We start from the raw sequence: 12,910 nt of genomic DNA on the forward strand, positions 1-12,910 counted from the left end.
GCTCCCACTTAAGAAGGAAAGCACTTGGAGCCGTCCCTCTTATATTTGAGCATTAAACACATGGTAACTTCTCCTCCTACTTCTGTTCCTGGGCTCATGCTACCTGAGATTTGCTTTATTTATGTCCCTATCTTTGTACTTTTCTGAAGGAATTTTCAATGATCACTTTCACCCTTTAAAGGAGAATGTAGTTCTGAACACTCTAAAATTGTTAAGGTCAAGCTACAGAAACTAAACTTTACCTCTTATGTTAAATATTCTAGATTCACAAAGTAACCATATTTTGTACATCTGCAGGAATACTCTGAGTGCCCATGAACATTAGGTGGTGATTCATGTATTTATTGCATCACATCCATAATCAGAAATTTCTTAGGAGACACATCCAGGAAAACAGTAAGTCAAATTTAGAGAAGACTTTTTCAAGTTGGAGTTGAATCACATAAGCAAAGAAGAATTAAGCTCATAGAATTCAATCTATTTACTGGAGAATTTACTAAGTTCCTTTGGAGAAACAAAAAGAGTACAAGTATTATTAGGAAAAACTAGAAAAAAGAAAATGTCTGTATAGCTCTGTGCTAGCTTCCAGATCCCAAATAAATATTGAATTGTCTGTCTTATATTTGGCACAAATGTCTAGGGGTGGTTGGCAAGGACCCCTGGAGTGCGAGAAGTCAGTATACAAGGGTGAAAACCTGCAATATTTTTAATATGGATTTGTCTCATCACCCAACATCTTCTGAACTAGTCAAATTTATTTACTTTCTTATACTTTGTATCATTGTATTACTTCTCTCATAATAATGAAATTATTTTAAAATATCAATACCTTTATTCTTTCTAAAACATCAGCATGTGAAACACCTGTAGCCATATTTGTATCATTGGTAAACACCTGTTGACAAATTACTGCTTTAAAGAGAGCTGACTTTGCAAGTGCACAGACCCTTGGGTTTGCATGACCTCATAGCAGCCTGCACTGTGTGTGTTACATCAGTGTAGAAGGGGCAGAGCCTGCTTGGGAGCTCTTTATCTACAAATCAGATTTATCTAGAATACAGAAAGCCAGTGCAGGTGAGTAGTCAGTCAACAAAGTCACCAGGAATTATTTCACTAACCACTGGGCAGGAAGTCATGCACTTGCTACTAAAAGGAGAAAAACACAAATGATACAATGTCCAAAGTCAAGAAATTTGTACTAGTGATTTGAGTGATGAATACATACTTGTTTAGTGAAGGGTAGTATGATGTACTGTTACTAACATTACATAAAAGTGAAAAAAAAATAAATTGTACAGAGTTCCCAGAGAAAAATTTTCATTTGAGTCTCTATTATAGCCCAATACATAGTAATGGAGAAAGTAAAATTAACATGTCAAGTAGAAAAGAGGCTGTGTCCCAAAGTCCAAGGACCATGCTGTGAACAAGGATGTCACTCAGGTGTGAGCTTCAGGTTTGTGTCAGGGAGGAATCAGGCAGGGGAGAAACAGATTGCAGGTAGATTGAGTGGGACCACTGGAAATTCACCCACACTGTGAAATTAACACCAACCTATCTGTGTCTGCACACCCACCCTTGAACCTTGGGGACACACACATTACCAGTGGAGCCCAAGCAGGCTCAACAGGAAGATGGCTTTTCTAAGGGTGAGTGTAGTTAAACTAGCAAGGTGCTAAGGAGAACCCAGGTTTTCAGAGATTAAAGGAAATGACAATGTAGGAGACTCAATATTGAACTGTCGGAGCTACTTCAGAAGTGTTTTAACTATGAACAAAACCTTCCTTTAGGAAATGTAGTCAGTATAATTCTGTATACTTATGATGTCTTTGAGAAGAAAGGAAGATAATGGAAGGTGTCAAGAAGAAGTAAGCAAACTATTATATCGGAAAAGAATCTTCAACTTCATGGTGCTGAACACAGAGTAAAAACATATTAAGGTAAAAAAAATGGAAGTTTAGGAGAATGTCAGCTGGCCTGGAAACTGGAGACTTTAAAGACCTCACACTGATGTGTTGGAGAAGAAAAGAGAGCCTCAGCTGGAGCTGGGTCAGATCCCTGTCTGAAGGCATGAGGCTGTGAGACAGCCCTGTCCATGTCCTGGGGAAGCAGCAGGGAGAGTGGGGAACAGCAGGAGAATCCAGAGGCAGTCAGATCACCCCAGTTTTCCACAGAATGATCCTGTGGGCCTGAAAGGGAAACTTTGAATTCTTGAGATGCATTTCCATGAATAAAAGTTTTTCATGTTCCTGGTGTTAAGTATTTCAAGGTTATGGTCATGTTCCAATGTAGAAATGTTAAAAAAATAATTATAATTTGAATTGTTATTCATGATTTGAATTGTTAAGAATTGATAAATGGCAAAATAATGTTATAAATGTATTTATGGAAGAGAATGAAAGCAATTAATTTATTAGTTAAAGACAGCATTAAAGAACACACTGTCACACAGGTGGCCATGCAGAAGAGGTGGGCAACCCTGGAAGTGCTCTGCATGGAGTCTCAGGAGGTCAGGGGAGGCCTGATGGGGAGCTGAGGACAGGCCCTGTAGGTCATGCCCAGACCCTGGGCTGCAGACCTCCACACCTGCACTGGGAAGAGCACTCTGCTCAGAAATGAGTAAACATATCAGAAAACTAAGAGTGACCTTCCTCTCCAGGGAAAGCTACTGCAAAGTACAAGAAAACACTTTGGACATGAGGATCATTGTATTATTCATTATAATTGTATTATTCATGCTTTTCCCTTCCTCCCTCTTCTCTCTTTCGCTTCTCAGAGAACCAGAATTTCCAGCAAATGGTCAATGCCACCATGGTAACTGAATTTCTCCTCCTGGCCTCTCCTGATGGCTGGGATATGAGTTTCCTCTATTTCACAGTATTCCTAATGACCTACCTGGGTACCTTGTTAGGGAACCTTCTCATCGTCACTGTCACCACTGCTGACCAGAACCTGCACACACTCATGTCCTTCTTCCTCAGGAACCTGTCCATCTTGGACATGTGCTTCATTTCCATCACTGTCCCCATTGCCTGTGTCAACTCTCTCACTGGCAACAGGGCCATTTCAGTGGCTGGCTGTGCAACACAGATCTTCTTGGTCATTTTCTGTGCATGTGTTGAACTTCTGTTTCTCACCATCATGGCCTGGGACCGCTATGTGGCCATCTGCCAGCCCCTCCAGTACCCCCTCATCATGAACCCTCAGATTTGTGTCCTGGCTTCCCTGCTCAGTGGTCTGCTGTATGCAGGTGTGCACACTGGGAACACATTCCGGCTGTCCTTCTGTCAGTCAAATGTGGTCTATCAGTTTTTCTGTGACATCCCCTCTCTGCTGAGGCTCTCTTGCTCTGACACCACCAATAACATGGTCCTTATTCTTGTCTCTATTATAGTCATTGGTAGTGGATGCTTTGATATAATAATCATGTCATATATTCACATATTTTCTGCTGTGCTGAAATTTCCCACCAGAGCAGCAGGGAAGGCCTTCTCCACCGGCACCCCTCACATCCTCGTGTTTTCCGTGTTCCTCAGTTCCAGCACAGGTGTGTACCTGAGGCCCTCAGCAACCTCTGACACCCTCCAGGACATGGTTCTCTCTGCCTTTTACACCATGGTTCCTCCCTTCCTGAATCCTCTCCTCTACAGTCTCAGGAACAAACAGGTAGAGGAAACTGTGAGGAGAGTAATTCAAAGACAGTTGTTCTCAGGGAAATGATAAAGATGCCTTTCAGCATCATCCTAATTTTTCTGAGTGAAGTTCAAGATTAGATGTTCTTCATATCTGGGTGACACAAGTTAAACTGCCAACTCTAATGTCACTTTGTTTGAATATGAGATTTTTTTATTAATTGATTTTTTGATTTACTGTATTATTCCATGGATCCTTTATAAAATGTGTAATTTAATCAATGTATCTTTTAATGAGTGAATATAATTTAATATATTTGTTGAAATCATTTGTGGAGACATGCATTAGAGATTCATCAAATACATTGCAGTACCTGTATCAAGCACTGTCACAGAGGAAAACTTTACCAATTAAATCTGAAAAAACTTACAGTCACTTAATATGCTCTTATTCAGAGAAACATCAAGCAAATTTCTGAGCACTGTCGCACCAAACAGTGCCAATTTAACTACTTTGAATATATGCAATAATTAAATCCTAAAGAAGTTATGACCAATCTATCTGGATCATTAGAAAAGTAATTACTTCTCCACAAATAAACAGAGGGCCATGTTTACCACACCATGTCCAGACAGTCAAATCCATCCACCAGGAAGAGCACCCAGTGCTTCCTTGGCAGTGGCCACTGCCAGTCTTTTATTATGTCCATGAGTGACACAGTGTGGGGGACAAAGTCTGGAGCATGTTGCAGGTCACCTGTGATGGTTTACCTCCCACACATCTTACTTCTGTGACATCTATGCTAATGTGCCAGGCCTCTAAATTATGACATGGTGGACCATTATTTTCTGGCCTTAATTTCTGGCTTGGTCAACTCTTAAATTTCCCCCAGTTTACTGTACTTCTAAAAGTACATCTGTCTGTGCTTGTTCCCTAAAACCTTATGGCAGTGTATGTGCTCTCTGTTTATTATTATTATTATTATTATTATTATTATTATTATTATTATTATTATCATCATCATCATCATTATTATTTTCATTCTTCTTCTTCTTTTTTTAACCAAAGAATGAACTTAAGTTCTCATCCCAGCCCCTTTTTTTGTGTTTTACTTAGAACGGGGTCTTGCTAAGTGGCTTCAGGCCTTGCTCCATTGCTAATGCTGTCTTGGAACCTCCTGCCTTAGCCTCCTGAGGCACTGTGATTGCAGGCTTGCACCACCACACCTGTCTTGTGGCAGTCTTTCATCATCTCCCACAGGTTATTTTTCCCCAAGTATTCTAATGTCCTCACAGGCATGTACTTTGAAAATTATCAATAATAACTTACATATGCTTAAGAATAAGTTTATCTAAGATTACTTATATAATACAATGATAAAAATATTTATATAACATCACATTCAAGATTTTAAATTACAAATTCAGAAAAACAATTTGTTCACCATTACACTAATATGAAAATATGGAGAAAAGCATAAATGTACTTATTACCTAAGAAAATACAAAATAATAAACATATATGACTAATTGATGAATGCACTTATTAAAGTTTTTAAGCAAGGGAATTCTTGTGGTAAGAGCAGATAAGCACCCCAGCACTGACTGCTGCAGGAAGCCTTGAATTGCTTAACAGGATCCAACCATCCCCACACTGTTTCCCATGGCTTCTGGTTCTCACTGTTCCAATATTCCCTGCTAGAACAGAAATACCTTCAAAATCCCCAGATAAATTCTGTACACTCCACCTTTATATGCTTTTCCTCTACAACTATAGTTTACTGAATCCTAGTGTGTGATATTGGATATTTTACGTGGATGAGAGGGCTAGTTGAATTAATTTTAAATTGAATGTAAAAAGTTGGAAAGAAATTAAATTATAAACACCAATTCTATTTTTTGTATAGATGGTAATTTTTTATTTGTCCTAATTAATTAGTTTTACATGGCAGCCAAAGGCATTTTGTCACATTGTACATAATTGGAGCACAACTTCCCATCCTCTGGCTGTACATGACACAGAGTCATGTGTGGTGCAATCACACATCTATATAAAATAATAATGTCCTCATTCCACTGTTTTCCCACCCCTCACTCCCCTACCCTCACTCCCCTCTGTCCAGTTTAAAGTTTCTCCATTCTTCCCTAGCCCTCCCACCAGTACAGATCAACATCTGTGTAAAAGAGAAAACACTGGGCCTTTGGTTATTAGGAATTGGCTTATTTCCATCAGCATGATATTCTGCAGCTTCGTCCATTTACCTGCAAATGCCAAATATCATCATTCTTTAATGCTGAGTAATATTCCATTTATATATACCACAATTCCTTTATCCATTCTGTTGAAGGGCACCTAGGTTTGTTCCATAGTTTAGCTATTGTGAATTGAGCTGCCATAAATATTGATGTGGCTGTGTCACAATAGTTTGCTGACATTTTCCTTTAGATATAAACCAAAGAGTGGGATAGCTGGGTCAAGTGGTGGTTTGTAGCAGTTCTGTGTTTGAGATTGGGTCTCTGATAAACTTCATGACTGTCACATGCTTGGTGGCTAGCAAGTTTCTGTGCAAAGCTGCCTGGCTGCTGGAAAACTTCCAGGTTAAAGACACGGGATGCCAGGCCACTGTAGCAATGTTCTTCAGGAGGGTTTCCATCTTGATCTTAGGCACATAGCTCCTGGGAATAAAAGAATTTGTTGGCTAGAAAACTACAATGTTTTATCAAGGGTGCTCTTGGAGCTGCCCTCCTAATAGTAACTTCAGACAAAAGACTTTCTGGAGAGCTGCACAACGCTCCTGATATCGCATATTGTAACTGTGAAATGTAACTGCAGAATAAGCAACCTTACTGATACTCCAAATAATAATGTGGTTATGGTACTAATGAACTAATGTAACCTATTGTTATAAAAAATGTGGATGCTTGGACAAAGAACCACTCTGTCATTCTAAATTTTCTGCAGAATCTCTATACTCTTTTCCAGAGTGTTTGCACCAATTTGTAGTCCCGCCTGCAATGTATGAGTATACATTTTTACCCACTTTCTTGCCAATGCTTATTTGTATTCTTCATAATTTCCATTCTGAATGGAGTGAGATAAAAATCTTAGAGTAGTTTTAGTTTACATTTCTCTAATTGCTACAGATGTTGAACATTTTTCATATATTTGTTGATCAATTGTATTTCTTCTTCTTGTACAGTGTCTGTTCAGTTATTTAGCCCATTTGTTGATTGGATTATTTGCTTTTTTCTCTCATATTTTGAGTTAAGTTTTTTGAGTTCTCTATATATCCAGGAGATTAGCGCACTACCTGAGTTGAATATGGTAAAGATTTTCTCTTGTTCTGTAGGATGTCTCTTCATGTTATTATTTGTTTCTTTTCTGAGAAAAAGCTTTTTAGTTTGACTCCATTCCAAAAGTCAGCCCAATTTTTTACCATGTCAGCTTACCACTGGACTTCGTTAAAAAGATTCCTAAAGCTCAACAAGGAAAATTAAGAATCAACAAGTGGCATGGATTCAAACTAAGAAGCAAACACCTGTACTATTGAAAGGTGTCCCTCTTGATAAAAGCTGTTGGATATTTAAGATATTTAAGATCATAAGATCTGGTAGCAAAAGATATGAAAAATGGAAACATTGGTATAAGAACTTTGTGACATCTCAAATCTTTTGTCAAATAGCTCAAAACCCTGAAGGTGCATGAGAATGGTATAAAATTTCTGCAGAATTTACAAAACCATTCTCTTTGTGTATTAGTCATGAACAAAGAAATAGGTTTTTTATAGTAATATAAATTATGTGAAAGATATCTATTGAAAAGTGAGCTCTTCTGAAATATTAACTCTACCTTTTAAGGAAACAATATTTAAGAGTGCTTGTTAGAGCCTTTATTATGGTTATGTTTTTTCAGTGTTTTGTAGAACCAAAACTTCAGAAGACAAAAGACTTAGAACAACACGTAGTTAGAAATTTCATGAGAGTTTAGTAACCAAGAAGAAAATGTAGTAACTTATTCTATAGTGTGTTTTAAGGTAATATTCATGACTGAGAATATTATGCCAGAACATTCAGACTTTTCTAAGTTTTATAATGACTTTAGAATATTTATATTGATGCCAGAGATTTATTGCATTTTAAAATAAAAGCAGTTGTTGATATTAGTACAGTAAAAAACAAATTGGATCAGAGTTTTAAAGGGACTGTTTAAGAAACTAGGGCCAAGGAAGGTATAATTGTAATAGATACAAACACATAAAGAGATGCTAAGCATTTCACACAGAGACAACAGGAAAGTGGATGAGAGTATCTAAGGAATTTTTCTTTTTAATACTGGGGATTGAGCTGAGGATCATTCAACCACTGAGGCATATCCTCAGCCCTATTTTGTATTTTAGTTAGAGACAGGGCCTCACTGAGTTGCTTAGTGCCTTGCTGTTGCTGAGACTAGCTTTGAACTCGCAATTCTCCTGCTTCAGCCTCAGGAGATATTGGGATGATATGTATGCACCACAGTGCCTGGCGGTTTTTTGTTTTTTTTTTCAGGTATTTTTGTCACAGCAATGCAAAGCTCACCGAAAGTGTTTCTAAACATAATCATAGAGAGTGTAGAGTGTTTACCAGAGAAGTCAAATATGGCAAAACATAAGATAACCAAACAAATCAGTCAAATTGTACTAGATAATGGAAAAAATATGTCCACAAAGAGATATGTTGATTAAAATATTTCTGGCATATGCAAATAATGGTTTGTCATTCATCTTTCAGAAATGAACAAATGATACATGCTACAAGGTGGACTAATTTCAATGATGTTACGCTCACTTCAGCCAGAATACACATCATATACTGATTGACTTTATTTATACAAAATTTCACAAATATGTAAATTCAAAGATACAGAATACATTTAGTGTTTTCCAGTGACTGCAATTAGGGATAATATGGACAATGTGTGTAATGGGTGAGGTGGTCAATTTGAAGTAAAAATTATTTTGGAAAAAGATGTAGCTGGAAATTGTACATTTATGCAGTGCGGTAACTAACACTGACTTGAGAACTGTAAACTGTTACAAAGGTTAATTTTAAATCATGTGGATTTCATCTTAATGATGAGAAAGTTTTGCTGCTGAACTGGAGGTAGTTTTAGATGTTTTCCTCTTACAGGTTGGTGAATGAGTGAGAGCTGCCCACCACACTTAATGTTAACTAATCCATACAAATACCTACTGCTAACTCACACTGAGGTGAAGGAGAGCAGAGATGAAAACACACATAGTGAGAATGATCAGGTCTCTCCTCAGTGTCATTAGTTTATCAATAATGACTAAAGTCAATGCCCAGCAGAGGAGTTCCCATGTGTCATCCACTGTCCATGCTGGCACATGGCCAGGTCCTCTCTCCTGGGCTCTGTGGGTTCCACTGCCTGATAGAGGGCTCAGGCCTCCTGCTGCCTCTGCAGGATGAGCTCTGGGCTCCCTGGGGCCCTGCTCCCTATGGCCAGGTACCATGCTCACAAAAAGCAGTGGTGACTGAGCTCCCCACATCCCACATGGCACTGGGCTGACTGGACAGATTCACATTGGCTGCACACACAGTGGATGGGAGAAGCCATGGAGAGAAGTGGTTCTGCACCATTGTGGAGAACAGGAGACACTCAGTAGTGAGTACTTTGCATTTAGAGTCCAAATGCATCTAAGATTCATAATTATTCTGCTCTGCAAATTGCAATTTCCTCCAAAGAGTCAGCTAGCCCAGGAACAGTTTGGTGAATTCTGAGAAGAACACAGGCAGCACAAAGAGTCCTTATAACTGCATTATGGTTTTTGCTGTGATTGCCACAGCTGCAATAGGAACACAGGGACCTTGGGGTCATCTGCATGGTGTATGGAAGTAAAGTGTGTAATAGTTCTTTGTGTTGCTTCTTGTTAGGTTAAAATTCTTTTCTTCAGATTACTTTAACATTTATTACACTTAGATAATCCCCAAAGTAGTCTGCACAGAAAATCCATAGAAGACTAATAAAAACATTCACATTAAGACAACAAGAATAAAATGCAAAACATGGTATAGGATAGGGAGGTAGATAGGAATGATTTTATATAGCTGATACACATGCACATAAGTCAATTACTGTGGGAAATATATTGAATGTGGTAGGCAAGATTCATTGAAATATTTTGAACATGAATCTCACTCCTTTGTTTTGTTCACAAATACATGGTTTCAATTATTCCTTTGTTTGTTTGTTTGGTGTCAGGGATTGAACCCATGGCTGCCTAATCATTGAGAAACATCCCAGCCCTTTTGAACATTTATTCTGAGACAGGGTCTTGACAAGTTGCTGAGGCTAGCTTTGAACTTGAAATCTTCCTGTGTCAGCCTCCTGAGCTGCTGGGATTATAGATACGCACCACCATGCCCAAGCTTTCAATTATATTCTTAAGTTTTTATACTAAATATATGTTATGTATGACTATGAGGATGTTTGCGTCCAATGGTATAAATATAAAAATAAAGTTGTGCAACATTTGGAAGCATAATTTTATTTTCAGAATATATGTGCCTCAGCATTTTTAATGGCTTATCAGAGACACTGATCAATAATTCCTAATATGGAAAATGTAATTTAGAAAATAATTTATTCTTGTGTCTTCCAAACCAAATAATATTGGCAGTTTTGAAGTGCTCCATTTATTATGTAATTTCTTTTTTTGAAACACTATCAAGAGAAATTCAAAAGAGAAAACTCTCAAGATTTTACCACTTACAGAGAAATCACCTGGGCAGTCCCCCTTCATATCCCTGGAGTTAAAAAATGGTATTTCTCCTCACACACATTGGGCTGACTCTCAATTCTACCAAACTTTTCTGTTATTTATTCCTTCATCTTATTGTCTTTATGAGAGAATTCTCTATAGGCATTTTTGCCCCTTAAATTAAAATGTAGAATTGAATAATACCAAAATATTAAGGACAATCTATGCAATCTAAGCCTTACTTTTATTTTAAAAATCCAGGTTCAAAAAGTCATCCTATCTTTAGAATCTACTGAAATTATTTAAGCCTCTCTATAAAAATTAGGTGGTCCATTCTACATTTATTTTATTGTATTTATACATGATTTTGGATTGGTGCTCCATAAATGGAAGTTTTGAAGACTGATACATGAAAAAAAGAAAGTCAAATTCAGAAGAATTTATCAAACCATAGCTAAATCACACAAAGGATGACATCAAGTAAGTTAATGTAACTCAAACTGGTTTGTGGAGAATTTGCTAAGTTCTATTGGAGAAGGAAAGGCAGTATTTGCCTTAGTGTACAAAACAATAGTAAAGAAAGAAAATGTCTCTGTAGTTTCATGCACCTTCTAGATTTGAACCCATGTTTATGTACCATCTGTATGTGACAGGATGTCCTGGGGTGATCAAAAGGAGCTCCTGTAGCTCCTGGAATCAAGGTTAAAGGGTAAAAAGTCTGGCAGATTTCCTTATTAGTCTCATCATATATCACATTCAGAATTTTTCATATTAATTTGAATTTTTATATATATGTACCATTTTTTTCCTTGACAGTACTCAAATCATGTTTTTAAAAAACAATCTTTTACTAAAACCCAGTATATGCAGCAGATTTGCCATATTATAAATCATTAGTAAATATTTGTCAAGATTGCCTGCTTTGAAGAAATCTTTCTTTCTGCACAGAAGTGGGGGTATGTTATTTCAAGTGAATACACACTGTATTTCTTACAGAAGTGAAGAAAGGACACCACTGATTTAGAGATACACACTTGTAAATTAGTGGAATCAAGAAACTTAGATCATGTTAGCAGTTAGTTGTGCTATGTTGCATTTTTTATTAACTACTATGCATGAAGTCACTTACTTGCTACTAAGAGAATAAAAAGATGAATGATACAAGGTTCAAAAATCAAAAAAATTATACCAGTGTTTTGGGTGACTAGTACATATAGATTTACTAAAAAGTAAAATAACACGTCAACTTCTAACACTAACAGAAATGTATAAGAAAAATTAGAGGCTAAGAAAGGGATTTAGAGAAAAAGTTGCATTTCAGCCTCTTTAAAGAGCAGTACATACTAATGGTGAAAATTAAATCAATTATGTCTTGGTAGAAAAGGGGCTCGGTCAACAAGATCAAGGATATGCTGTGAACAAGGAGGTCACTGAAATGTGAGTTCATGTTTGTGTCAGGGGCTAGCAAAAGATTGCAGGTAGATTAAGTAGGACCCCTTGAACTTTACCCACACTGTGAAATTAACAGTAATGTTCACGAGTCTGGCCACCCAACAATTGACCTTGGGGGACACACACATTTTCAGAGCAGCCCAGGCAGGCTCATCAGGAAGGTCTCTTTTCTAAGGGTGAGTGTGGTTAACCTGGAAAGGTGCTGAGGGGGACCCAGGTTGCAGAGGGCTGAGGAGATAATGATTTTGGTGACAAAGGTTTGAACCAGTCTGAGATGCTGCAGGAGTGCTATATCTATGTGCAAAACTCCTTTTAGGGTATGCACTCAGTATCTTTCTGTACACTTATGATAACTTTAAGAAGATTGTTAAATAAGGAGAGGTATCAAAAAGAAAAGGAACAATGGTTGTCTAGACAAAGGAATCTTCAACTTCATGGTGCTGAGCACTGAGTAAAAACATATTAAGGTAAAAATTTCAGTCTCTAAAGACCTTACACTGATCTGCTGGAGGAAAAAAATAGCCTCTGGGGGAGCTGAAACAGGTCTGGTGAGCATGTATGAGTTTTTTATGTCCATGATGATAAAGTCTCTGAAAGCATACCTACAAAAATATTTATAAATTATAATTTGAATTATTCAGTGTGGATACAAAGGCAAAAAAGTGGTGAACATTCATTTATGGAAGACAATGAGGTAACTAAGTTACAGAGCATTAAAGAACACACTGTCACACAGGTCTCAAACAGGAAAGAAGGTGACCAATGCTTGCTAGTGCTCTGCATGGGAGTCTCAGGAGGTCAAAGTAGGCCTGATGAGGAGCTGAGGACAAGCTCTGAACATCACCCACAGACCCTGGGCTGCAGACCTCCACTCCTGCACTGGGAGGTGCACTATGCTTAAAAATGATTAAAAATATCAGAAAACAAAGAGTGACCTTTCCTCTGTAAGTAAAGCTAATGCAAAATACAAGAAAATAATCTGGACATAAATATGTAAAATAATTGTATTAATTATTTTTTCCTTCCTCTCTCTTAACTCTTTATCTTCCAGGCAACCAGATTTTCCAGCAA

At 37.5% G+C, this 12,910-nt stretch overlaps 1 protein-coding gene across 1 annotated transcript; it reads left to right on the plus strand.

Moving 5' to 3' along the window:
* Positions 1-2,793: 2,793 nt before the first annotated feature.
* LOC124093822 (olfactory receptor 14C36-like) lies at positions 2,794-3,717 on the plus strand. The gene has a single exon (XM_046446360.1). It carries the CDS (start codon positions 2,794-2,796, stop codon positions 3,715-3,717), a length of 924 nt encoding a protein of 307 aa, XP_046302316.1.
* Positions 3,718-12,910: the final 9,193 nt, after the last annotated feature.

Source organism: Marmota monax, unplaced genomic scaffold (genome assembly GCF_021218885.2).
Source record: "Marmota monax isolate L192 unplaced genomic scaffold, Marmota_monax_Labrador192_F-V1.1 WCK01_AAM20220418_F8-fsc00376, whole genome shotgun sequence".
Lineage (NCBI taxonomy): Eukaryota > Metazoa > Chordata > Mammalia > Rodentia > Sciuridae > Marmota > Marmota monax.

Excerpts from the sequence above, each read along its gene's own strand:
- LOC124093822 (XM_046446360.1), top strand. The coding sequence starts at position 2,794 with ATGGTCAATGCCACCATGGTAACTGAATTTCTCCTCCTGGCCTCTCCT.